This window comes from Saccoglossus kowalevskii, chromosome 14 (genome assembly GCF_978046115.1).
Source record: "Saccoglossus kowalevskii chromosome 14, keSacKowa6.1, whole genome shotgun sequence".
In the NCBI taxonomy this organism is placed as follows: domain Eukaryota; kingdom Metazoa; phylum Hemichordata; class Enteropneusta; family Harrimaniidae; genus Saccoglossus; species Saccoglossus kowalevskii.
The window spans coordinates 4,209,707-4,234,649 of NC_140654.1; the positions used below are offsets into that span (position 1 = coordinate 4,209,707).

General features: G+C 36.4%; 1 protein-coding gene and 1 long non-coding RNA gene across 2 annotated transcripts in view; both read right to left on the reverse strand.

The window, feature by feature from the left end:
* The window catches only part of LOC102803563 (exocyst complex component 3-like), an 85,917-nt gene that overhangs the window by 32,903 nt on the left and 28,071 nt on the right, over positions 1 to 24,943 (reverse strand). Inside the window, exons 11-17 of the mRNA XM_085507806.1 lie at positions 24,253 to 24,336; positions 15,176 to 15,249; positions 12,603 to 12,698; positions 11,174 to 11,240; positions 6,313 to 6,405; positions 5,776 to 5,869; positions 1,035 to 1,105 (exon numbers count right to left, since the gene is read on the reverse strand). Coding sequence (XP_085363932.1) covers positions 1,035 to 1,105; positions 5,776 to 5,869; positions 6,313 to 6,405; positions 11,174 to 11,240; positions 12,603 to 12,698; positions 15,176 to 15,249; positions 24,253 to 24,336 — 579 coding nt within the window. The remainder of the gene's footprint in view (positions 1 to 1,034; positions 1,106 to 5,775; positions 5,870 to 6,312; positions 6,406 to 11,173; positions 11,241 to 12,602; positions 12,699 to 15,175; positions 15,250 to 24,252; positions 24,337 to 24,943) is intronic.
* LOC146734383 (uncharacterized) lies at positions 19,858 to 20,510 on the reverse strand. Its single transcript, XR_014931586.1, has 2 exons — positions 20,374 to 20,510; positions 19,858 to 20,097 (listed from the first exon to the last, which is right to left on the reverse strand). It is a non-coding gene; the product is annotated as an uncharacterized LOC146734383 (long non-coding RNA).

A 24,943-nucleotide genomic window follows, 5' to 3' on the forward strand; every position in this document is an offset into this window, starting at 1 on the left:
ACAACCACTACATCCATGTGACAACCACTACAGCTATGTGACAACTACTACATCCATGTGACAACCACTACATCCATGTGACAACCACTACATCCATGTGACAACCACTGCATCCATGTGACAACCACTACATTTGTACATCCATGTGGCAACCACTACAGCCATGTGGCAACCACTACAGCCATGTGACAACCACTACATCCATGTGACAACCACTACATCCATGTGGCAACCATTACAGCCATGTGACAACCACTACATCCATGTGACAACCACTACATCCATGTGACAACCACTACATCCATGTGGCAACCATTACAGCCATGTGACAACCACTACATCCATGTGACAACCACTACATCCATGTGACAACCACTACATCCATGTGACAACTACTACATCCATGTGACAACCATTACAGCCATGTGACAACCACTACAGCCATGTGGCAACCACTACAGCCATGTGGCAACCACTACAGCCATGTGGCAACCACTACAGCCATGTGACAACCACTACAGCCATGTGACAACCACTACAGCCATGTGACAACCACCACATCCATGTGGCAACCACTACAGCCATGTGGCAACTACTACATCCATGTGACAACCACTGCATCCATGTGGCAACCACTACAGCCATGTGACAACCAATACATCCATGTGACAACCAATACATCCATGTGGCAACCACTACAGCCATGTGACAACCACGACATCCATGTGACAACCATGACATCCACAAGAAGTCGAAAATATCACTTTTTACCAAAAAATATTCACCAAAATTAGAGAATTGAAAATATCATGAAATTAACAAATCTAAGAGAGGTCTACCCAAGGTACGGTACATATACACCAAGTATCAAAGCATTCAGGCTTGTATTTTCCAAGAAGAAGTCAAAAAAGTAAAACATTGAAACGGACGACGACGGACACCGGACAACGACAGACAATCACTCATATGATAAGCTCCGCTCGACAAAGTTGACAGCGGAGCTAATAAAAAGTAAAAGTGAGAGTGACACATACCATATAATGTATGTAGAACTGTGGCTGGCTTCTGTCTTCAAGGTGCTTATTTTTATATTTAATTATAGCATCTGGAAAAAAACATTAATACTATAGATGCCTTGCCTAAAAATTTATAGATGAGTACTAAATGTAATCTATTAAATATTGAAAACAATATTTTACAAGGAATGGCATGCTTGTATTTCAAACAATAACAAGTCATTGAAAATGACACAGTCCCCGTTAAATTTTTGAAAGTTCTCTTTGTGCTCGCCATATTAAAGCGGAGGGGTTGTCGCAAGCGTGTCCTTGAAACTTGAGTTCCAAGTAGCGTATGCAACAGATTATTTATTTACATCAAAACACATGTTCCGTTGTAGTAGTGATATGGCCAAAAATAAAAACCGCCGTTATTCGGCCATCTTTGATCTGATTATGAAACACACTGATATGTATGATGTATGTGCCAAATACGAATGAAAATGGTACATAAATTGTGGAAATATAGTAGTAAGGCCAAAAAGTCAGATGGCTGTCAATCGGCAATCCTTGACCAGATTTTGAACATGTATAAAGTACATGTATGTGCCAAATTTGAATGAAAACTGACAGAGCACGTCCAAGATACCGCATAAAAAAAAAAATCTTTGATCCAATTGTGAAATAAATCGTCATGGACATGTATCCTCACATGTATAATCTATGTACCAAGTTTGAATGAAAACTGACAAGGCATGTCCAAAATACAACATTTTCAAAAAACAAGATGGCTGCCAGTCAGCCATTTTAAATCGAATCGCTAAACCACTGCATGTGCATATGTCCCACAAATAGTACGAGGCACATGCAAAGAATGAACGGAATCGGTCCAAGGGATTCTGAGATATGACTCCGGACGGACACACAGACACACAGACGTACAGGCGCACAGACGCACGGACGTACAGGCGCACAGACGCACGGACGCACGGACGGAGACCGAATTATAATAAGCAAGTGTTAGATTTTCTAAATAAAATTTTAGGGAAACCAACTGGTTTAGAAAAGTATGTACCAATAGACCTGTAAAGTTTCAGTTCATATCTTGATACATTATGACAAAAGACCCAATGTTTTTAATACATAATGTGGATACCTTGATACATCTTGACAAAGAACACAATGTTGTCAATTAAGAGGGTTGTAAAAACAAGTCCCAGACAGGCGGATTCACTAGCCCCTTGGCACGTGGCCTCTTCAAGCGAAAAGACTTAAATAGTTGTATCAAGCCAGTTTCAGTCCAGCCGAATCTGATAAAACTGGGAATAAAACTGACCGATATCCAAGAATCATCGATATAGATTTTTCTTGATCAAATAAATATAGGAAAAAAACCGGCTACCTCGCTAATAGAGAAACTGAGATGATCAATTTCCATCCAGTCACACGAATCAATGTACAGTCTCCATCTGGATTCCTACAAACGTCTTGTGCCGTCCGACTGTGCTGAAGCAAGGAACTTGGACAACTCTGCAGAAAAACCTTGCGCTTGCATGAGTTTATTGACAGCCTCCACGCATAAAGATGGAATGGCGCGAGGCTCATCCAGAAGATCCAATAACTCTACGGGTGACTCGACTAGAAGTTCCAGCAACATTGGGAACCAGATCTTCGCTGACCAATTGGGCGCCACCAAAGTCAGAAGACAGATGGGCTTGAGACGTAACTTCTCCAACACTTAGAAGGGTGGAAAGGCATAAGCGTCCATGAAACTCCAAGAGATCAATAGAGCGTCCGTAACGAAAGCGCTCGTCTCCGAGAGGAGTGACATGTACGCCGGGAGCTTGGAATTCCGGTGATTGGCAAACAGATCTATCCGGGGCTCATCCCAGAGACGAAAAAGACGATCCGCCACTCGGTGTTCTGGAACTGAATACGTCTCGATAGGGCGTCCGCAGCGCTGTTGCGTATCCCCGGAAAGTGGTGAGCTGATAGCTTCACTTGGTTTTCCAGGCACCAAAGAAGAATCTCCTCGGCTAGCTTTGACAACATGGGGAAATGCGTCCCCCTCCTCCTTGTTGATGTACGACACTACTGAGGTGTTGTCCGTCCAAAGCAGGACTCTGTGGTGGTGTGCGACTTCCTGAAAATGTTACAGAGACAGTAGGACGGTCTGCAACTGCAACCAATTGATGTGGCGGCCCGAATATGTGGGCGGCCACGTCCCTTGGACCTGAAGATCGATCCCTGGAGCAACGTATCTGTAAACAGGAGTTGGCTGGCGAGCTCTGCAAGAGAGTCGCATCGCTCTTGAGAGGGGAGAACAAGCACTTGCTCCGTGTGAAACTGGTGCCCAGAAAAACCAGGCTGTGGGACAGTATTGGATTGGACTATATTCATATTTATTTATATTTATTAAAAAGCCCAACTCGTGGAGGAACGTTTGCATCAATTGCACATGCTCCACTAACACCTCCCTGTCTCGGTTGTGAAATAACCAGTCGTCGAGATATGGGTTCAGATAGACCGACCACCGGTGTAGCAGCTGGGTCACCTGTCTTAGCACCCTGGTGAAGAAGTACGGTGCCATGCTCAGACCAAAAGGAAAGACATTTAACTCATAAACGGCTGCATGAGTGGTGAATGAGAATGTGGAAGTAAGCGTCGCTCAAGTCCAGCGACACCAGCCAATCGAACTGCAGCATCCAGTACAGGAGGACTGAGACTGGGAGACTGAGCCCAAGGACTCGGGGGGGGGGAGCCAGAGTTGTACCACCATCCACGTCCAGGCAGCCGGCGAAACCTTCAAAGAGACTTCATGGCCCCAAGAAGTGTCAGAACGCCCACCACCAAAGCCATGTTTCTTGGGCTTTTTCTGACGCATCTTGGTACTAGTCTTCCTCTGCCCCTGCCTCGAAGGAGACCATGTGCGCTTTGATCCTCGCTGGTTGTAGTCCTGAGTGGAGGACTTACTGCCTGAGCCTCCTTGCGGTTTTGATTTGAACTGTTGACCAGAAGGACTAGCCACCTTGGCCAACAGGGATGATTGCTTGAATTCGATACGCTGATCTTCAGCAACCACCAAACTGTTCACCACATTCGTTAACCGGCCACCAAATAGCCAGTCATGCCCCCAAGGCCTTCTTCGCAGGTGATCAAACTCATCTCCCGCTGGAGTAGGATAGGCGCACAGACTCAGAACTGCTCAACCGAAACCGCTCCTGCCAAGAGGGCAGTATGGACATGATGATATCACACATATCGACTCTCTGCACAGCCAGGAACTGGCCCATCTGCCCGATGTTCAAGGTTCGTTGCTGAGCACTCAGGCGATCAGAAACTTAGCAAGGTGAGCTGACACTCTAACACCAAAGTAACCCATTCTATAAAATGCCCATAAAGCCTGATGCACTTGTAGGCACTGGTGCCGGTCAAATGTCCATGCATTGTGGCCTTTCCGATCCGCACCACTCGCCTCAACAAAGGTATAGGTACCGGGATGGGGATCAAGAACCCATGGATAAGGCTGTGGTACCACATGAGTATCCCACATTGGGAACCCATCAACGGTTCGCATAGCCCCAATGGGGTATTGATTCACACAATGGAAGGCATGGGACATGACTGCTCCGAAACCAGGTTCAAGCTGTTTGTCCTTTTCTCCCTGTACCAATCGCCCCCTCCATTGCCCTTTGAGCTCCCTTCCCAGCGGGGAGGTCTCCACATCGGCAGTGGGAGAGGAGAGCGCCGATGAGAGCGGGAGTCCAAGGGCGACTCCCCATTCTAAAGGGGGGATTACCACCAGCCCTGTACAAAACAAAAGTCTTGCGGCAATCACAGGCTGGTTCACAAGCTTCAAACTTAGGCAGAGGGTTCTCCGAACCCACCTACTCACATAGTTCATACCCGCCATAGACTCCGGCCAGTCAAAATGACTATTTTGAACTGTAGGCATTAAACAGCGATTCTGCCGGTGACGGAGAGATAGAATCTAGGTCAGGAGAAGCCCTATGACCCCAAGATTATGAACTATGTGAATAGGAGGGTTTGGAGAACCCTCTGCCTAAATTCACTACGTTCAATTACCCACCATAGACTCCAGTCAGTCAAAATGACTATTTTGAACTGTCAGATGCCGATAGGTGGCGGGTTTTCTGAGCAAACACAAAAATTATGAAAAGTCCAGGATGAAAACAAACTATAATCAACTCCATACCTTAGTTAAGACCCAAGAAGGGTGGTGTCTTACCTTGCCTGTGCTGTCCCAGAAGCAAGAAGCCAATGCTGCTGTGGTGACAGGGTTCGGTGTGCCCGAGAAAGCTAGACTCCAACTCGATTTCAGGGTAATAGACTTGAAGTAAGGACCGAAACAGTTCGCATGAGGGCGTAGGTCAAAAAAAGCAAAACCTGGGAGCTTCCAGGAAGTGCTAGTGGTACAGCCAATCTGTCCGCAAGAATGCTGAGACTTACATATCGACTATGCGCAGAGACCCCTGTGGTCGTTCGAGCTGGGTCGGTAATCAAAGCCTGACCCGCTACAACGGGGCCTAACCTGAAGAGACCCTGATCAATAGATTAGGTGTCTCTTAGGTAGTAGTTGATGAAGACGTTCTGCGCTCTCCAGAAGCCTGCCCTCAGAATGTGTTCGGGGGGGGGGGGGGGGGGCGCCTGATGCAATCACACAGACCTCATGTGCTCATACTTTGTGTCTCTGCAAGGTCTGTGTTGAGGAGGATAATGTATTGTAGACCTCCAGTACAGTCACACATAATGTTCTTACCTCGATACATCTTGACAAAGGACCCAATGTTCTCAATACAGAGCAGAAGAACATTAATAGTTAAATGTTCACTTATATGGGTGGCAACTTGTAACTGGAAGAACAAAATCAAAGAAAGCTAAGAAATCATCATAGACTTGTGCTGTATAATGTATGTACTAAATTTGAACAATAACTGACAAAGCACTCATAAGATACCACATTATCAAAAACAAAATAAATTCCCGTCAGCGATCTTGGATTGAATCAGTGAACCAATGCATGTGCATATATCCCAGATAAAGTACTAGGCACAGAGAAGAGCTCTGAATTATGACTTTGAAAGGACGGAGACCAAATTATATGTCCTGTTTCAAACTTTGTTCGAAAATAACACAACAGTAGAATAAACGCATGTGCAGTGCTGATAATAGCGTCCCTTTAATCCTGCCCAAATGTTTTTGAAAATGATGACATAACAAAATGCCAGCTACAATGTGAAAAACACATGCAGGCAGAAGGTACAGAAATAAATATTGTGTATGTTGTTGTACTTACATTCTGTTCAATCATTTGAAATAAAATAACTGGTAGTTGAGTTAGGAAATATCCATCCCCATCAGCTTCAGGCTCAGTATCTCTGTACCAATCCTGAAAATGACAATCAGATATCTCAATCATATAAAATGTTTCATTGTCGAATGCATAGCATGTAAATTCCCTCTGTATTACAGAATGCAGAACAGATACGCATCATTTAATTTACTAAGACTGTTAAATTTGTCATTTCTTACAATTTCTGCAATGATATAAAAAGGGTCCTAATAACATTTTATGACAGTAACTGTGATGTATTACTTTGTCTTAGGTGCCCCTCCCCCAAAAGCACATTGTTTCGAACTGATGCAAGCAATGAGAGCAAAACTTTGGTTTATCAACCTTAGAGAGCCCAGTGAAATGTACACAAAGCTTACAAATCAAACATTTGTATTCAGTGACTGTGTTATATCATAGTTCACTTCATTCACTATTTCAGTTTTTTAGACTGTTGAAATAAGCAGGTTTAAGTCAGCAGACACAAGTGAATATTGTCAGACTTGCATCATTATCAGATGTATGTAGTTTTCCTTTACTACATACATCTGTCCTACTTAGTTCAATAGTAAACAAAACTGAAATAAGTCAGCCATATTAAACATGAATCAAAGAAAGCTTAGAAAGAACTCCCATGTGCTGAGAGTATTGGAGACACATTAAATATAATTCGAAATTACTTAGCTGAAAACTAATTATGCAAATCAGAAAATTAATATGACCAGATTTGAGTGTAAAACTAATGAGGTCTGCGCAATGTAACAGAAAATCTATGTCTCCAAGTTTAATTGAAATGTGATTAGAATAAAAAAAATATGAATTATTATGCTTATTAGGGAATTAATATGAACAGATTTTTACCCCAAACTAATTAGGTTTGTACATTGTCCTAGAGCATCTTTGTACTAAGTTTCATTGAAATGGAATAATTAGTACCATAAAAACTCCAAAATTTCGACCCCTCTAAAAATTCGGCAGCCTAATTATTTGCCGGGTTTCGGTGTTTTATTTACCTCCAAATTTTCGACTCCACTAAAAATTGCTGACTCATTCTTATTCGAAAATTGCGACCAGTTTTAGTAGTCCCCCAAACGAAAAAAAAACCGATGTGAGCGTTCAAACGGGACCTTCCTCAAAGGCATGAATCTGGGTTTCTGATTGACTGAGAGATTTTTATTTTATTGGTAACGAAAATATATTCTAAATAAACGAAGTTTCAAATAAAAACGAACACAAAAATCTCGGCATGCTGCGTTTCTGAATTGTTGATTATTACCGTACTCAGTAGTGATTATAATAATGTAAACAAAATAAATTTGTTGAATGGTTATGAAATACAAATAAAAGTCAACTTAGTTTCATCGTAAGCGAATGATTCCGGTCTCGTATAAACGTTTGATGCTGTAGGATATCCGCCATGTTCTCTTAGGTCAAATAGGTCAAATCGCTAATTAACCAATCAAAAAGCTGGATGATGCCAACGTGTTCAAATTACCATAGCTTATTTAAATATGTTAATGTTAGTGAACGCAATGCGGAATTGATGTTGTAGTACGATATTTTGGCTTGGATTTTGATGCGAAAACGGCATGATTTTTTTTAAATAAAAAAATTAGTTGTTTTTAAAAAATAAACTGGTCATCTGAAGAATAATTTAACATTGTTCACAGTGATAACAGCTCATTCTCGAAAGGAAGCTTACCCGCTCACGCTAGTCACGATAAAAATCATACACGTGTACTCTTGAATAGACAGACGTCAATGACTATGGTAAAACTTAGACTCTATTTTAGCCGGCAGGATTGATTGAAATGTCCGAAAAATGACGCCAAAATACACCTTAAAAGTCCCATTTTATTTTCTTAAATCCCATTTTATTTTTTAATCCAAGGGCGAATTTACGGCAGAATCTGGTCCCTCAAATAAGGGACACGTGAGCTTTGATTCTAACCGGATACATTGCACTGGGTCGGGGAGATCGTTTGCTAAACTTCCATGTATCTTTTGTCCAATGGGTACCTGTACTTCGAACATTCGCAAGTTTTCCTAGGTAGTGCGAGACAGCTTTGTCTTTTGACCTATTAGTTTTGTGCTGACCTCTTCTCCGCGTCTTGATGTTTTGTTTTGCTTGTCATAATACTCACTGATTGATGACTTTGTTTAGATTTTGAGTTACAACTCGGCCACGACCTTTGCTTTTACCGTGAAACATGGGGAAGTTTACGTCAATTGACGGACATTGCATTTTTTAAAAACTAATGAAGCACACTGTCTATCATCCCCATTTTTTCATTTGCTGATTTCAATTCTGAAAAATTCGACCGTCCGAAAATGCACCTTAATTTTGACTCTAAAAACACGTCACATTTCTAACACCAATTATTTAAAACCGGTCGAAATTTTGGAGTTTTTACGGTACTTTAGATATCAGTGTGAAAGCTTAAAATTGGTTAATTATGCAAATTAGGTAATTAATATGTACAGATTTTAACCCACAATTATTCAGGTCTGTCTATTGTCCTACAGCATCCATGTACATTCATTGATATGTGATGTATAGTACCTGAGATATCAGTGTGAAAGTTGGTTAATTATGCAAATTAGGTGATTAATATGCACAAATATTTACCGGAAACTAATTGGGTCTGCATAATTCTAGATTCATTGAAATGTGATGATTAGTACTTTAGATATCAGTAGAAAAGCTGAAAATTAATTATGCAAATTAGGTAATTAATATGCACAATTATTTACCCTAAAACTAATCAGGTCTCTGCATAGTCCTAAAGGGTCTATGTACCAAGTTTCATTGAAATGCGATGATTAGTACTTGAGATACCCGTGGAAAAGCTGAAAATTAACTAATTATGCAAATTAGGTGATTAATATGCACAAATATTTATCGAAAACAATCAATCTCTGCATAGTCCTTGAGTATGTAAGTACCAAGTTTCATTGAAATGTAATGCTAACTACTTATATCAAATGCTGAAAATTAATTAATTATGCAAATTAGGTAATTAATATGTACTGATATTACCATAAAAACTATCAGGTCTGTGCAGTGTCATATGACATCTATGTACCAAGTTTCATTGAAATGTCATGATCAGTACTTATATCAAATGCTGAAAATTAATTAATTATGCAAATTAGGTAATTAATATGTACTGATATTACCATAAAAACTATCAGGTCTGTGCAGTGTCATATGACATCTACATATGTATGTACCAAGTTTCATTGAAATGTGAAGATTAGTACTTGAGATATCAGTGGAAAAAACGAAAATTGACTAATCATTATGCAAATTAGGTAATTAGTATCCACGGATTATTACCAAAAACTAATCAAAACCTAGCATTAGTTCAGAGCATGTATGTACAAAGTTTCATCAAAATCCAATGAGTGGTTGTTTAGATATCAGTGGAACAGTCATAGAACAGCTAAAAATTAGCTAATTATCATGCAAATTAGGTAATTAACGAGCATGGATTTTTACCAAAACCTAATCAAATCTGCGCATTGGCCCAGAGCATCTATGCACCAAGTTTCATCAAAAACCGATGTATGGTTCTTGAGATAGCAGTGGAAGAGTCGGACACACATACACACATAAACACATACACACACACAGACACACTAACTGCAAAGACTCCCATTTTGTGCTTCGCACATGGGAGTCAAAAACAAATGACAATGTAGTTGTAAAGATTGATTGAGATCAGTCAAAGTATGTCAGAGACATGGCTATTCTAGAGCATTCATCCATTTTGAATCTGATCTGAAACAAGCAGCCTGTCGGCTGAGATAGCCCCGCTTTTACCAAGGCACATTTCAATTAAAGAACTAAAGATATCATTAGAAAATGAACAATATGTATAGTATGTATAGCAATCGAACATGCTGTTTTCAATAAGAATTTATAAATATCACTTTTTACCAAAAATGACAAAAATATTCATCAAAATTAGATAATTGAAGATATCATCATGAAATGAACAAATCTGAGAGAGGTTAACCTGAGGTACCTATATATATGGTATCAAAGCAATCAGACCTGCGGTTTTCAACAAGTCGAAAATATCACTTTTTACCAAAAAAGTCCAAAATAATCATTAAAATTAGAGAATTGAAGAGATCATCATCAAATGAACAAATCTGAGAGAGGTCTACCTGTAGTACCTATATATATATATATAATAGCAAAGCAATCAGACTTACGATTTTCAACAAGAAGTCAAAAATATCACTTTTTACTAAAAATTACAGAAATATTCATCAAAATTAAAGAATTAAAGATATCATCACAAAATGAACAAAACTCAGAGAGGTCCACATATAGTACCTATATATGTAATATCGAAGCAATCAAACTTGTGGTGTTAACAAGAAGTCGAAAATATCACTTTTTACCAAAAATTGCAAAAATATTCACCAAAAATAGAGAATTTAAGATTTTGACATGAAATGAACAAATCTGAGAAAGAACCATTCAAGATACTTGCATATCAAATTTGAAAACATTCTGACTTGCGGTTTTGAAGAAGAAGTTGAAATTTTAAAGTTGACGACGAGGGACGCCGGACGACAACGGACAATCAGTAATATGAATAGCTCCGCTGTGTCGACTTTGTCTAACGAAGACTAATAAAAGCTATTTCTGACCAAATATCAATAAAAAATATGCCACAACTGAACCATGAATGCACATAAACATATACTTGTATCTTCCATTTTGCGCAACTTTTTCTGTTTAGCAAATGCAGTCACATCCATTATCTTGAGGCACTCCCACAAACATAGAAAATAACTAAATACATACCTTGATATCAGTTTGTATTGTGTTCTGCATCCAAGTCTGTATATTAGTACGCATAGTATCCAGATACCTGAGAATATCATTGACAAATAAAAGATAATCAATCTGTGTGCCCTGACAGCTGATGTGCACATTAAAAGTAAGTCACAAAAGTACAGGGTAGCAAGTTAGCAAACTTTCTTATAACTTCTTTGATCAACTTTTTACATTTCTATGATATCATACTCATCAGTAAAAACTTTGCATAACATATTAGCATTGTTTATGTCACATAACAAATTTATTGAAGAGTTAGTAGTTATGAAGGTCATATCTTTACAGTAGAACTATCTGCAGTCAATCTGAGAATAAGTTAACTTCCAAGCTAGCTATCAGCTGGCTTTGTTTATTCATGCAAACTTTTAAAATGAGTAAAATCTGTATTAGAAGTCGCACCCAATCTTTTTGAATAATTGAGAACCAAAAATTCATCATTTCTCATATGTGTAGGTGCTCTAATAGAAGCTGCATTCCCTCTATTGCATTGTAATAGAAGCCGCGGTTTCTAATACAGATTTTACAGTACATTGTATCACTGTCATTGTAATTTCAACTTTCCTGTAGCATTTATTAATATGTTACTAATAGGAAACATATTTGGGCACATTATTGCACAATTTGAATATAAAGCTAAGCAAGTTTTAGACAAGATATAATTCAGGATAACTAAATATTAAGTTATGCTCAGAACATAGTGAAAGTTTATAACTGCTCATTGACTGAAAGTTGCTCTTAAAACTTACATGTACAATAAATTATTGTTATTGGCACTATTTTATTACTACAGTGTATGAATACACATCATACTGACATTTCTACATACCGGGATACAATGCAATAACAATATTCTTATCACAGTTCCATTTTCATAATTTTATAAGAACCAAAAACCTTTCCAGGTTGCCATTACAACAATATATCATTTTCAAATTGTACTTTTTTTATATTTTTAAGCAAAAAGAACATGTGTGATGGATATTTTCAATCTGTTTTGTGCCAGGTTGACAGAAAAGACATTCCCATTAAACGAAAACAACAAACTTTGAAGAATAAATTTGTTGTCATGTTTCAGGTGCTAAAATACAATACACTGAAGGTAGATCTAATTTTATTCTTATTATTACCAAATGCGTCTAATAATACTTTATCTACATTTAGCACAGTTACCTGAAAGTCAACACCCATAAACAGCAAAACATTTTGGTGAAAGAAAAAATTACTGAATCGCCCCATTCCCATTAACAAGTATTATTTAGCTGTACAGTCCGCTGAACCGTTTTTTTTTGGATAGTAAATGACTATGAATCAAGTCAAAAAATGAAGACCATTAGATGTGGATGTGAATGTCATTCCACATATTTATGACATATTTATTATTCATGGTTTCACCTACTGCATTTTTAACTTTGCCTCCACTTCTGAGGAGAGTAGAGCACCTAGTTCTTTCAGATTCACCTTAAGATCAGGATGTTTCATCAAATCTGGACCCCTAAAAACAGAAAACAAATTGGTGATGCTTTGTACAGGTTATATGCTTAGTATTGTCTAGCAAGAAATTGTGCCTGAGCAGAGCAGATTATAAGTCCAATGTTCTCCTAACGCATGTATGTCAATATTTTGGCTGTAATGTATTTATTGCAGACTCATATAGAAGACCACTATTAATTAATAGTACATTATATATAATTTTTAATTATTAGTTTTACTGGATGAATGAAACCTCGGTCAAATTGAAATTTCATTATTTATAATGATGCGTTCAGACCAATAAAATATGTTTTAAAGTTTGGAAGTAACTTCAACTCTCACTATCTTGTGAGTTTCTACATGAAATGATAATAAATACCTGGGCTACTTGATGTTTTGGATTTAGTAATAGTCACCACCCGACATGATTTACTGAGCTCACAACTCATTTATTTTATACAGTGGTTCAGTATTCAGACATCAAAACATAATCTTTCAAAGTGTTCCTAATTTTTTTCAATTATTTTAGATTCAGCTTTGGGCTTAAACTGCAGCTCCGGGTGTATAAATGGAAAGATGGCTGCCAGTTTTCAGTATGCAAATGACACTCAAGTGTGAAACATTACTTTTGGGTGCTCTGCAAAATCAGTCTTTTTCAACAATCTTAACGCATGTGGTGCTTTATTTTTATGTCGTACACAAACATGAATATATCTGCAATACAACATCGATGTTAATTTACAATTCCAGAGTAATGTCAGTATGATTTCTACATAAAAGCGATTCAAACAGTCACTTTGACTGCTCAAAATGACCATCAGTCATGGTTTTATGCAAATGACCATCAGTCATGGTTTTATGCAAATGACCATCAGTCATGGTTTTATGCAAATGACCATCAGTCATGGTTTTATGCAAATGACCATCAGTCATGGTTTTATGCAAATGACCATCAGTCATGGTTTTATGCAAATGACCATCAGTCATGGTTTTATGTAAATGCAAGGTGTTGTTTGTTCAATCTTTAGGTATGTTTTTGTGATTGACGAGTTGATGATGTAAGTGATTTCATGGAGCTTATAAGAAATGATATACTGTGAGTTGCTTGTCCGGTCACTGCGAGGTGGTCCGGGTCGAGCTAGTGTAGATGGCTTGAGCTGGGGTGTGTACAAGAGGGGAGAGACTGTTCACAAATATTACAATAACTTCCTTAGTGTATGTGCACAAAAAAAAACATTCATCATTACTGGGCTTGTAAACTTGGCTTGATTCTTAATTTTCCAACAGCAACAGAGGTGAACTAGGTCAGTTACGAGAAGGGAAAAATAAATGGTTTTCACCGATTGTCAATGAAAAGACGAACCAAGCTGTGGGTACTGGCCTAGATCAGTTCATTGGCAGAAGTGGTTGGTCATGATAACATTATAATATTAGGGTTCGTTTGAAAGGCAAATACGTCCCTGACAATATGTCGAGTATGCTTCTTGAATTTAATATATAATGTTCCCGACAATTTGAAAAGATGTTATCATGTTCCCTGAAATATAACACTGCAATGAAAATATTGGTGACCAACAACATTGCATAAAAAAATGTATGGGTGTCTGTGTTCAAGACCTTTTTGTAACATATGCTATTTAAGTCTACACTTTTGAATATTCAAATTGCAAACAATAGGTAATATTTAGACAATATAAATATATAATATTTAGACTTACTCATATTCTTTCAACCAAGACGGTAGAGATACAATATAAATATATAATATTTAGACTCACTCATATTCTTTCAACCAAGACAGTAGAGATAAATGCCAGAAATGCTCGATATTTGATGATTTTTTAGCACAAAAATGGCCACCATTTGGCCATTTTGAATAGGATCGTCAAACCAATATATCTGTCTATCTATGACATGATGTATAATGAATATTTAAAATTAGAACATAATCAGTGAAAGCAAGTCAGAGATCTGACACGAGAACCACATTTATTCATACAAAATGGCTGCCAGTCGGCCATTTTGAATCTTATCTGAAAAATCCATCTGTAAACAGACAAGAAATGCTTGATTTTTAGGATTTTTTAGCACAAAAATGGCCGCCATTCAGCCATCTTGAAACAGATCGTAAAACAAAATGATATGCATCAAGGTCCTGTAATGTCTAATGTATATACCAAGTTTGAACAAAATCTATCAGTAAACAGCCGAGAAATACTTGACTTTGATGATTTTTAGCACAAAAATGGCCGCCATTCGGCCATCTTGAATCAGATCGTGAAACAAATTGACGTGCATATGTATAATATCATGTATAATGTATGTATGATTTGTATTTGATTGTGATTGGTCCAAGCATTTCTAAGATACACGTTCGGGCGCACGCACAGACGCACCCATGCACACACACACACGCACGCACACAAGGAGGTCAAAACATAAGTCCCCGTTTTCGGACTGCGTCCGAACAGGGACTAAATATATATTATTTAGACTCACTCATATTCTTTCAACCAAGACAGTAGAGATACAATTTCAGTGTCTTTGAGTTGATCAGATATCAAATCTTGCAACTGTAAAATATCAACACAGAACAGTTTTAATCAAACTTGTCATACAGATTCATGTCGCCTGCACATAACAGTTATTTATCATCATAATTATTTCCACACTTGCATCACATTTTAATCATGCAGTAGAGACATAAAAATGTGTAATATTACTCCATATTTCCCATGAGTGGCAAGTCTGATTGGTCCTTGCACATAACTTGAAATTGACCATTTTCCGTTCACTGCGAGAATCATGCGTTATGAAATCGAATGTAAAAACAGGACAAACAAAGGTCATAGCGTCGTAATGGCGTCAAACATCGCGTGGGATTCGACAAACGCGAAAATATTTTGGGGACATTTCCATGCTTAACAATGTGCTGTACACATTTGATGACAGGCAATTTTGATTAAGTAAGGGTATTCGAAAGCAATATTCCTCTGTCGAAGATCGGCTGGTCGATATGAGCTACGAAATAAAGAAACTCGAATTTCAAAATCAAATCGTTCGATTTTTGCGGCAGACGTTCGACGCGCGTCTTACATGCATCTCGCGAGATCTCGCAATTGTACGGAAAATCATTTATTATCACCAACTAGTCACCTACATTTTGTACTCAAGGATCAAAACATATAATTATATATATATATATATACATATAACAGCGTCCGGATAACTTTCGGAAATTCCGTCGCGTTTCGGAAAGATTTAATTTTCACAACTTTTGAATATTTATTCATACTTTTAGGCTAGTGAGGAGGTTATAATAATTTTTCATTTCACTTTAACTCTGTTTTTTTCACCCCTCAGACCCCTTTGAAAAGTCACTTCTGGCCATTGTAATGGCCACTATTTTCTTAATGGCCAGAATACCAAGCAGAAATTGTTTAATGGTCAAAATATTGGCCAGTATTTTCAAACTGGTAGTTATAATGACCACTATTTTTACACTGGTCAGAATAATAGTAATTTTTTATTTAATGATGGAGTGGGTGACAATCTATTTTTTTAATGGGTATTATAATGATCATTTTATTTTTCATTACATGAATAAAATGGTCATTTTTTTTTCCATGTCACAGATATACCCGGTAATGGCACATGGGGATTGACAGCTCTCCTCTTTTTCCTCACTCGCTTCAGTTTGCTTCAATTTTAAGCCAGTACAATTATAGGTAAACGTAAAATACAAGATTTTGAAAAATTTGAAATATGAAATTATATATCTTGAAAAAATATGACGTTTTGGGTTAATTTGTTTTTAAAATCACAACAAATCATGCACTTGATACTGTTGACTTAATATATAGTATAATGCAATAGGTTATTGAACATAGAAGATGACTCGTTTTCAAAATTCGGTCTAGACCCTTATCACGGGTGCTAATGAAGTGTGTGCAAACATTGAGCCCAGGCTAATCACCCAAAATACCATTGTACTTGATGTCCATTTGAAAATTTAACTATTATATTCATAACTATTCTTATTCATAACTATACTAAACTTGACAATCAATACAAGCACATTCTGTGACATTATTCTTGAGATAAAAATGGACTGACAATGAGACTCTGTACTACATCCTGTTCTTATAAAGGCAATGTCTATCATTATAATACCTTGAACAAACAAACAAGACATTCACTACTGAACCTTTGAAAAGTGTGCAACCCCAAAAATACTCAGCAACTGACTTTCCACCAAAAAAAGTCACATAAACAGCTGGTTACTCCAAAAAGTCACAGGGAGTTACTCCAAAAAGTCACATAAACAGCGAGTTATTAATCCGAAAAAGAGCCTGTCTTTATGAGTGGGGTTAAGCTCAAACATAAACAAAATTCCCATTTTAATAATGACAAAAAACTAAAGTTTAGTCTTCAAATACACCCAAACTATAACATTTTAAATTGAAATACTTAACCAGTAACTTTTCATAACATGTGTTATAAACTGTAGAAGTTTATGTTGAAGGGTTGATGGAATGTGATTTTAAAGTGGCTAAGACAGTCAACTAAAAAATACCCATGATGCTCTGCTTTATTTTTATATTTTGCTATTTTCTCTATTATGAATGGTTTAATGTGATATGAAAATTATCTGTGAAAATATTCCACGACTACTGCATGTGTACAAAACGGTGTTGGGTGGTTCAGTAAGTTATATGGGGGGGGGGGGGGTGTCTAGCATAGAGCTCCATGTGTGTAGCTAGCTGACTTAGCAGTGAATGGCATGTTTGTTTGTTCACGGTATTATAATGCTGTACAATAATAGTGTTCATGCTACATGAAGTACTGGCTAAGATTTTAGCTGATGTTTTGACTAGACCCAATTGCATCCATGCATTGGGAGGGCCAGTCCTTAGCACGGGCTAAGGGGCGCTGTTTACGAACGCAAAATTTCTGCTGCTGACATGTTTCATTCTAATTTATGAAGCGAAGTGCACTGGAACACGAGCGTAGACAGACCGACTTATTTGGATGCACAGGAACAGTATATAACGGCGTTACAGAATGCAGAGTTTTATTAGTGCATGTTGTAGACAGCGAACCAAATTGGCGTTGTTGTATGCTCTACTACAGCGACCCAATCAGTGTGGAAGCGTGTACGGAGTAATTAATGACTGGTGAGATACTAGTTGACGACTTCCCCAGAAGTCGAAGATATGGTGTTTCGCATGCGCACGCATGCCGTTTTGGAGTGTAACGTAAATTGCACATGTGATATTGCTTTTGAGTGTACCAATCAACATCACAAAAATTCCCTTCTAACAACTATCAGCAAACTAGTATCGGAAGCACCACAATGGTTTAAAAAAAACAATTGAAAAAACTGGTGATGATATTAATAAAAAAAAATAAGCATTATAAATCAATAAAACATGGAAAAGGAATGAAAAAAAAAAAAAATATTAAGGGAGAAAAATATATGGTGGTTGTTTTGATAATTTGTGGTTGGTTTATTTCGGTTAACAGTGTAGTTATAGAACTGTACCATTGCTGTTTAATTGTTTGTTCATAATTGCTGCCTCCCTTGGGAAACAAGTTTGGGTGTTCTTAGCCAGTACAGAGACCCTCAACACTGTGGCCTGTGCTATAACTGTTGGGCCCTCCTGTGAGTGAACACAATTGCGTAAAGCTGATATGCAAACATTTGGGATTAGCTTAAATCTTAGCCTGCACTTGGTCAAAGTCCCTCTTATGACTATGACTTGGTGTAGCCTGAAACCAGACTACTGTGGATCAGCGATGTTTTGTAATGGATTACCTCCCTGATGAGTACATTTAAATAACAATGGAAACTAGCATATCACTGGCAACACATATAAGGATTTTGGCAAATTTTCACCGTTTTGTATGAAACTATTTTCACAACAACATTAATGTTTTACAATAAATTATATCAAACATATGTATAATTTAGTAGTATTAAAACTTTTTAAGTTTTTTTGAATTAAGAATGCACCAATCTTACTAGGAATCTATTCAAATCTAACCTAATGTGTGCTATTAATAATGGCTCATCAAAGGTATTGAATTACTGAACACACATCTTTGCATAGTTTCCAAAACTAAAATATTATTTCATGCACTGCCCCCTCTCATGTAACAGTTTGTTAAGAATACGTACATTATTTAAAATCATTTTAAAAATGTGACTGGAATATCCAGGCCCAAACTTCTGCTGCTGCAACATCCGACCATTCCTGCATGTACATGCAATTGTTTCTCTGAGATTCTGCATGCAACCAGTTTATTTTTTGAACTGAATAACAGATTCCTAGAAGTTTATTTTGACATTTTCAAATAACACTATATATAATTTAACAATTTCAGGAATAGATTAGATTGCTTGCTATTCCATTAGAAACTCTTACTTCCAAGTGTGATTTTCAACAAGCGTTCATATGTTTAGCTAACCAAAGGGAAACAAAAGCATAGTGACAGGAAGTCAACACAGCAGAAAGTATGACAAAGGTTTACACTTCAAAAATGACTGGAAAGTAAATAATTTATAACCAAAGACCATCTATGCATAAACAACTAAAGATCTGGGAGGTACAGCTTTGCAAAGTAAAAATGTCATATGGGGGATGGGGGGGGGGGGGGGGGGGTTGGTTAAAACATTGCTTCAAACACAGTCCCTCCATCACTGTGCTTCAAAACATCATCTTAATTATTCAGCTCAGTGTACAAACACATAAAGTACAGAAATTGGATAATTAATGAAAACATTAGACAAAACAAGAATATGTAAGCAATATTTTGTTTTGTTTTTGAAAAATCATGATGTAGTGCACAGCCATACAGACTGTTTTAGTGGATAATAATATTTTAGGTTTGCAATGTCATACTCCTCCAGATATTCATCAAGTTTTCTTGAGAGGCGATTAGCTTAAGGAGGGGGCTGTGCAAAATGTTTTTTCTCCTCTTTGTTTTTGTGCTATTCTTTCTCAAAGATGTAGGCGTGTCAAATTTGTTCATGTTTTTGATCTCTACAGGATTTTTTCAATAATATTTTCCTGTTAATTATTATTAAGAAGATGAAAGATTGTGGAGTGAGTGTGGGTGTGTACAAAAGGGTCAGCAAGAAGAACTATATAAGATAGCTGAAAATCATGAAATACCAGTTGAAAGATGTCACTTTTATTTGAGGGAAAACATAAAAAAAGGAATGTACAGTAACTCTACACACTTGGAACTTTCAAAATCTGTGTGCAAATGTAAAACTGATAAACATGCAAATGCTAAACCATTGCATCCATCAATACTGGTTAAACTTTTTTTTTCCCTTAACGTCCATAAATTCTGGTTCTTCAACTTCTTACGTTCCATTTATATAGTATTTCCTTTTTTTAAATTGTCATTATCTGCAAAAAATAATTCAGATTGCTATTAGCTTACAATGACCAGTTTTTAATTAAGACACTTTGTAATCAATTTTGGAAACAAAAATGTGTGGTGTCTGTATTCTGGCATATTTCTGTCCTCACTAATAACAATGTGGATAAAATGACATCTTGTGATATGTCAATTTTTCCCCTATGCAACTCAGATATACTTCCAAAAAGATGATACCCGGTACATTCTGATTGAAAAAATATAAATATCAAATAAAACAGAATAACATCAAATTGTTTCCTAACCGAATATATTAGGGGTTGTGCCATATATACACACAGTTCATCTCTTGAGAGACTAGGACAGTACACAGTCCCTCTGTGGACAGTACATTGCTGTACTTGGGAACCTAATTTCTGAGAACAATAGGGGGATTTAACTTCCAACAAGAGACAAAAGAATGTTATGTAACAATGCAGCTGCATGATTTTGTCTTTCAAAGTAGGAAGCTGTGTACATACAAAATTATAGAGTCCCTCCACAATGGGAATGCCACCATGCATGTACAACTTCATCGATCCCCAGGTACTTTCACAAAATAAATAATTGTATTATAATTATGATCCAATACAATACCATATTTGCTCTAAAATTACATTTGTGGATACTAAATCATGAAAATATTACATATTTCGACCATTGAAGATCCCTGTAATTTACCTAAGCGCATGTGCTGCTAATAGAGTAATTATGTTAAGTGTAATATTGTTTCTATATTTTTTTTTCAAAATCAAAAAAATGATATTAAAAATATTAAAAAACAGTTTAGTTTGAAAAGTGAAATAATGGTATTCAGATGGTTATGATTTAAGCATGACCTTAGAAAACAGGGTCATGCAACTTCTGTCTGAGACAATGTGCAATGTGGGTTATAACCTCCTGTATAATCTCATTTATACATATACATGTACCTAGAAGATTTATACATCTGAAACAGTTTTTACTAGTATTCCCATTAGTCAGTGTATAACAAGTGCACTATGCTATATTTGTTTTAAATATGATGAAAAATCCACTTGTTATAATGACACAAATTTCCACAGGTCATTGTTTACTTTTAGGCAGTTTTGTTTCCTTGCAGAGAAAACTTACCATTTTTGTTTCCCTTTCCTGATTTCATAGTGGAATAAAAATTGTTAATTTTTAGTTTCACTCGCATCAATAGAATGGACTTGGCTATTCAAGTTTTGATCAAATTTAATTTTTCTGATTATATTCCAACCACAAAATTGTTTCATTTTGTGTAGCTACACCCTGGCAGCCATGTTTGGCTTATGAAACAGGAGAAGATGTAACAGTGGTGTTGACATAGATTTATTATCAGTTTCTCTAAGGTGTTAATTTGGGTAGGGGGATTATAACTAAGGTTACATGAAAGGGGTAGCCACAGTAGCATGTCCCTGTTCTCTAAGGTCTATGATTTAAGTACCGTTATATAGACTAAATATTTTTTTGTCCAAGTTGAGCAAGAGTACCCATGATCAATTTGGCTGACCCAGAAATGCCTAGGACATTTACTGACTGCATATTACACCTTCATTATATTTTGTTTAAGTCTCGCCCATTTGCCCCCTGTATCTTCAAAAGTAGTGTTCATGCTACACAAAGTACGGGCTAAGATTTAAGCTAATCTCATATGTTTGAGTTCATGCACAGAAGGAAACAATGGTTAGCATGGGGTAAGGAACACCCAAACAAAATCTTCAGAAATTTTAACTATGAGTGCTCAGTAAGAGTAAGTAGGAAGGTTAGTTCTACAGCTATAAAACAATACCAAAGCAAATTCAGAAAGTGCAAATTGCAGAATAACAGGAAGTAGCACAGTATCTCATCATCGGTACATTTTTTCTTGAGTCAATCTCTCTATATGTGTTAGCGTTGATTGTCATGCAGGAAATGGCACACCAAAATAAAAAGTTATGAATATAGTAGTAAATCTCCTAAATGAACATTAAATACAATGGTTTTTTTAGCCGAGCTAAGCGTTCATGCATGCATGTTTTGTTTTGCCTGTGCTAAGGCTTTGGACTGACCAGATTTACTCTGTACCTAGTATTTCTTAGCCTGTATTCATGCACATTTTTTTAGCACAGGTTAAGGTATTGGACCTCTTAGCCTTTGCTAAAGAGCTCTACGTGAATCTACGAATAAGTGTCTTCTGTTTATTTCTACCTTAGGTGCATACATTAAGATTCACTTCCCCTTTATATTGATCTCTACAACTCATTCAAATCAAATCAAAGATGAGCAAAGAATATTAGATTCAATTGAAATTTAGTTTAAATCCATGCTAAATTAAAAGTTATTTTGAGTATGAGTTTTACTTTTTTCTTTTGTGCGCAAAGAAAAATGAACTGTTGCACACTGTAGGCATATATCATCTATACTAGTTTACAGGAAAAAGGGATTCTGTATGGTATTTGATGTTATGGGCATAATATATACATGTATAGTTAATACATGATTATTAAATTAGATTTCCAAGTGTACAGTACACTATTGCTGGTATTGTCTGAAGAGAAAAAAAAAACAATATACATAGTCTTCAAAAATTTAAAAAAAACAAACATTTTGCAGTCAGTTAAATTATTTTATTAAAATAATTTGAAAACATTGCCATGAATGGAAACAAATTTACGTTGATGTTTTTTTGCAGATTTCAGGAGTTGGAAATAACTTTTGTTTATACTTTTCTTGTATTAACAAACATAGGAGCTAATCCTCATTAACACCTACTTGAGCTTGTTGTTTGACAATTATGAATAATAATGAAGCATTACTTACACAGTGTGCCATGACTGAACAAAAACGAAAGCCCCAAAAGACTATCCTGCTACATAAACAACAACAAAAGTATCTAATATTGTATTGAAGTCATTGTAAAATGGTAAAATAATTACAAATTCATACCTTGATGTGCCAGTTGCAGTACTGCAATCGTCCTATGATTCAACACCATCTAAATACTCCGCAGGTTATGCAGTCCACCAGCAGTCACTGGCATCAGCGTTACTATGAAATTTCACTGGGGATCGAGGCAATATTCGCGAAATTTCATTTAAGTGTATTTGGAAGCGCCAGTGAAACTTGGGGAAAAATAAATTCCCACACGTATATTGAGGCTGTTTTCTGGGCCATTATATTTAGAGACATGAACAAAAATACTGGTCATTTTATGTATGTAATGAAAAATAAAATGACCATTATACTGCCCATAAAAAAAAAATGTTCATCAACTCCATCATTTAAAAAGCAATTGTAATTATTCTGACCAGTATAAAAAACATGGGTCATTAAAACCACCATTTTAAAAACACTGGTAAATATTTTGGCCACTTAAAAAATTCTGGTCAATACTCTGGCCATTAAGAAATTAGTGGCCATTATAATGGCCAGAAGTGACTTTTTAAAGGGGTCTGAGGGGTGTAAAAACAGTGTTAAAGTGAAATGAAGAATTATTATAACCTTCTCACTAACCTAAAAGCACAAATAAATATTCAAAAGTTTTGAAAATTAAAACTTTCCGAAACGCGACGGAATTTCCGAAAGTAATCCGGACGCTGTTATATATATAATTATATATATATATATTTATGTATTAAGTAATAGTATATTAAGTATATAGCCATATACTTTCATGCATTCACCAATATGCGTTTTCAATTTAAATTGCATTTGAGGATTTCAGCTTTTCTAATTCTCCTAACCTTACAATGGCTGATTTACTGTTACGATACATGGAGACCATTGAGAGAACTAGCCAACGATTTAGTTTAAATGTTGCTAATGTGTATCTATTACCATAAATCCATTGGATATCAACTACTGTGGAATACTTTATTTTCGCTGGAATTAATTTTCGCTGAAAAGGCGTTTTGGGCGTTTTGTATGGAATTTATTTTCACTGATTTTTGATGAGTTTAATGCGAAATATAGGAAAAAAAGTATATTCGCTGGATTTTATTTTCACGGAATCATCCCTCCAGCGAAAATAAAGTATTCTACAGTAATATTACTTTCATTTTCTGGAACTTGGTGATTTGTAAAGCAGCTATATTATTTTTTTCAACTCAAGAATACTCACTTCAATGTTGCATGATGTATGACAATCGTAATGTACTTACATGATTTGAAAGACATTTATGGTAAATCTTCACAAATCTATCAAAGATTTCATACTCTGGTGGAAAGCATGGTTGGCAAGTTATCTTTGAAAACAAACAAACCAATTCAATTAAAGGTGAAAATGTATGAACACAATGATGCATAAGATATATTATTATACATCTGTCACTGTAATGCCATAAGTTACAGCGCGCCGTATTTTGGGGTATTGCACTGGGTATTTTCATTCTACCATATCAAGAAACATTATGTATAATATGTATAATATGCTGTTTTGTATTTAATGCCAAATTTTATCACTATAATGCCCGAGAAACTGTTAATGATATGTCCAAATGTTGATTTTATGACAATTATGGCTGTTAGTTGAAGGTCAACAAAATGTGATGTACCAACTTTGAAAAAAACAACAAAAATATTTAACCCATTATATCATGCCTTTGTATCAAATTTAAACCCAATTTGTAAAATCATCTCTGTAAATAACACTGAACATTACATATTTGATACCTCCATATTTTATTAGTAAGTATAATTAAAAAGCTACATGGAAGTCTGCTAGCAAGACTGATTTGCGCATACATTTCATTTGTATTTTTATTGCTACCTGCAAGTCTGATTTGTGTGTACGCACAAGTTGCATATAAACAATCCTGCACCTCATCTGTACAGGTACTCTTACTTACGTGA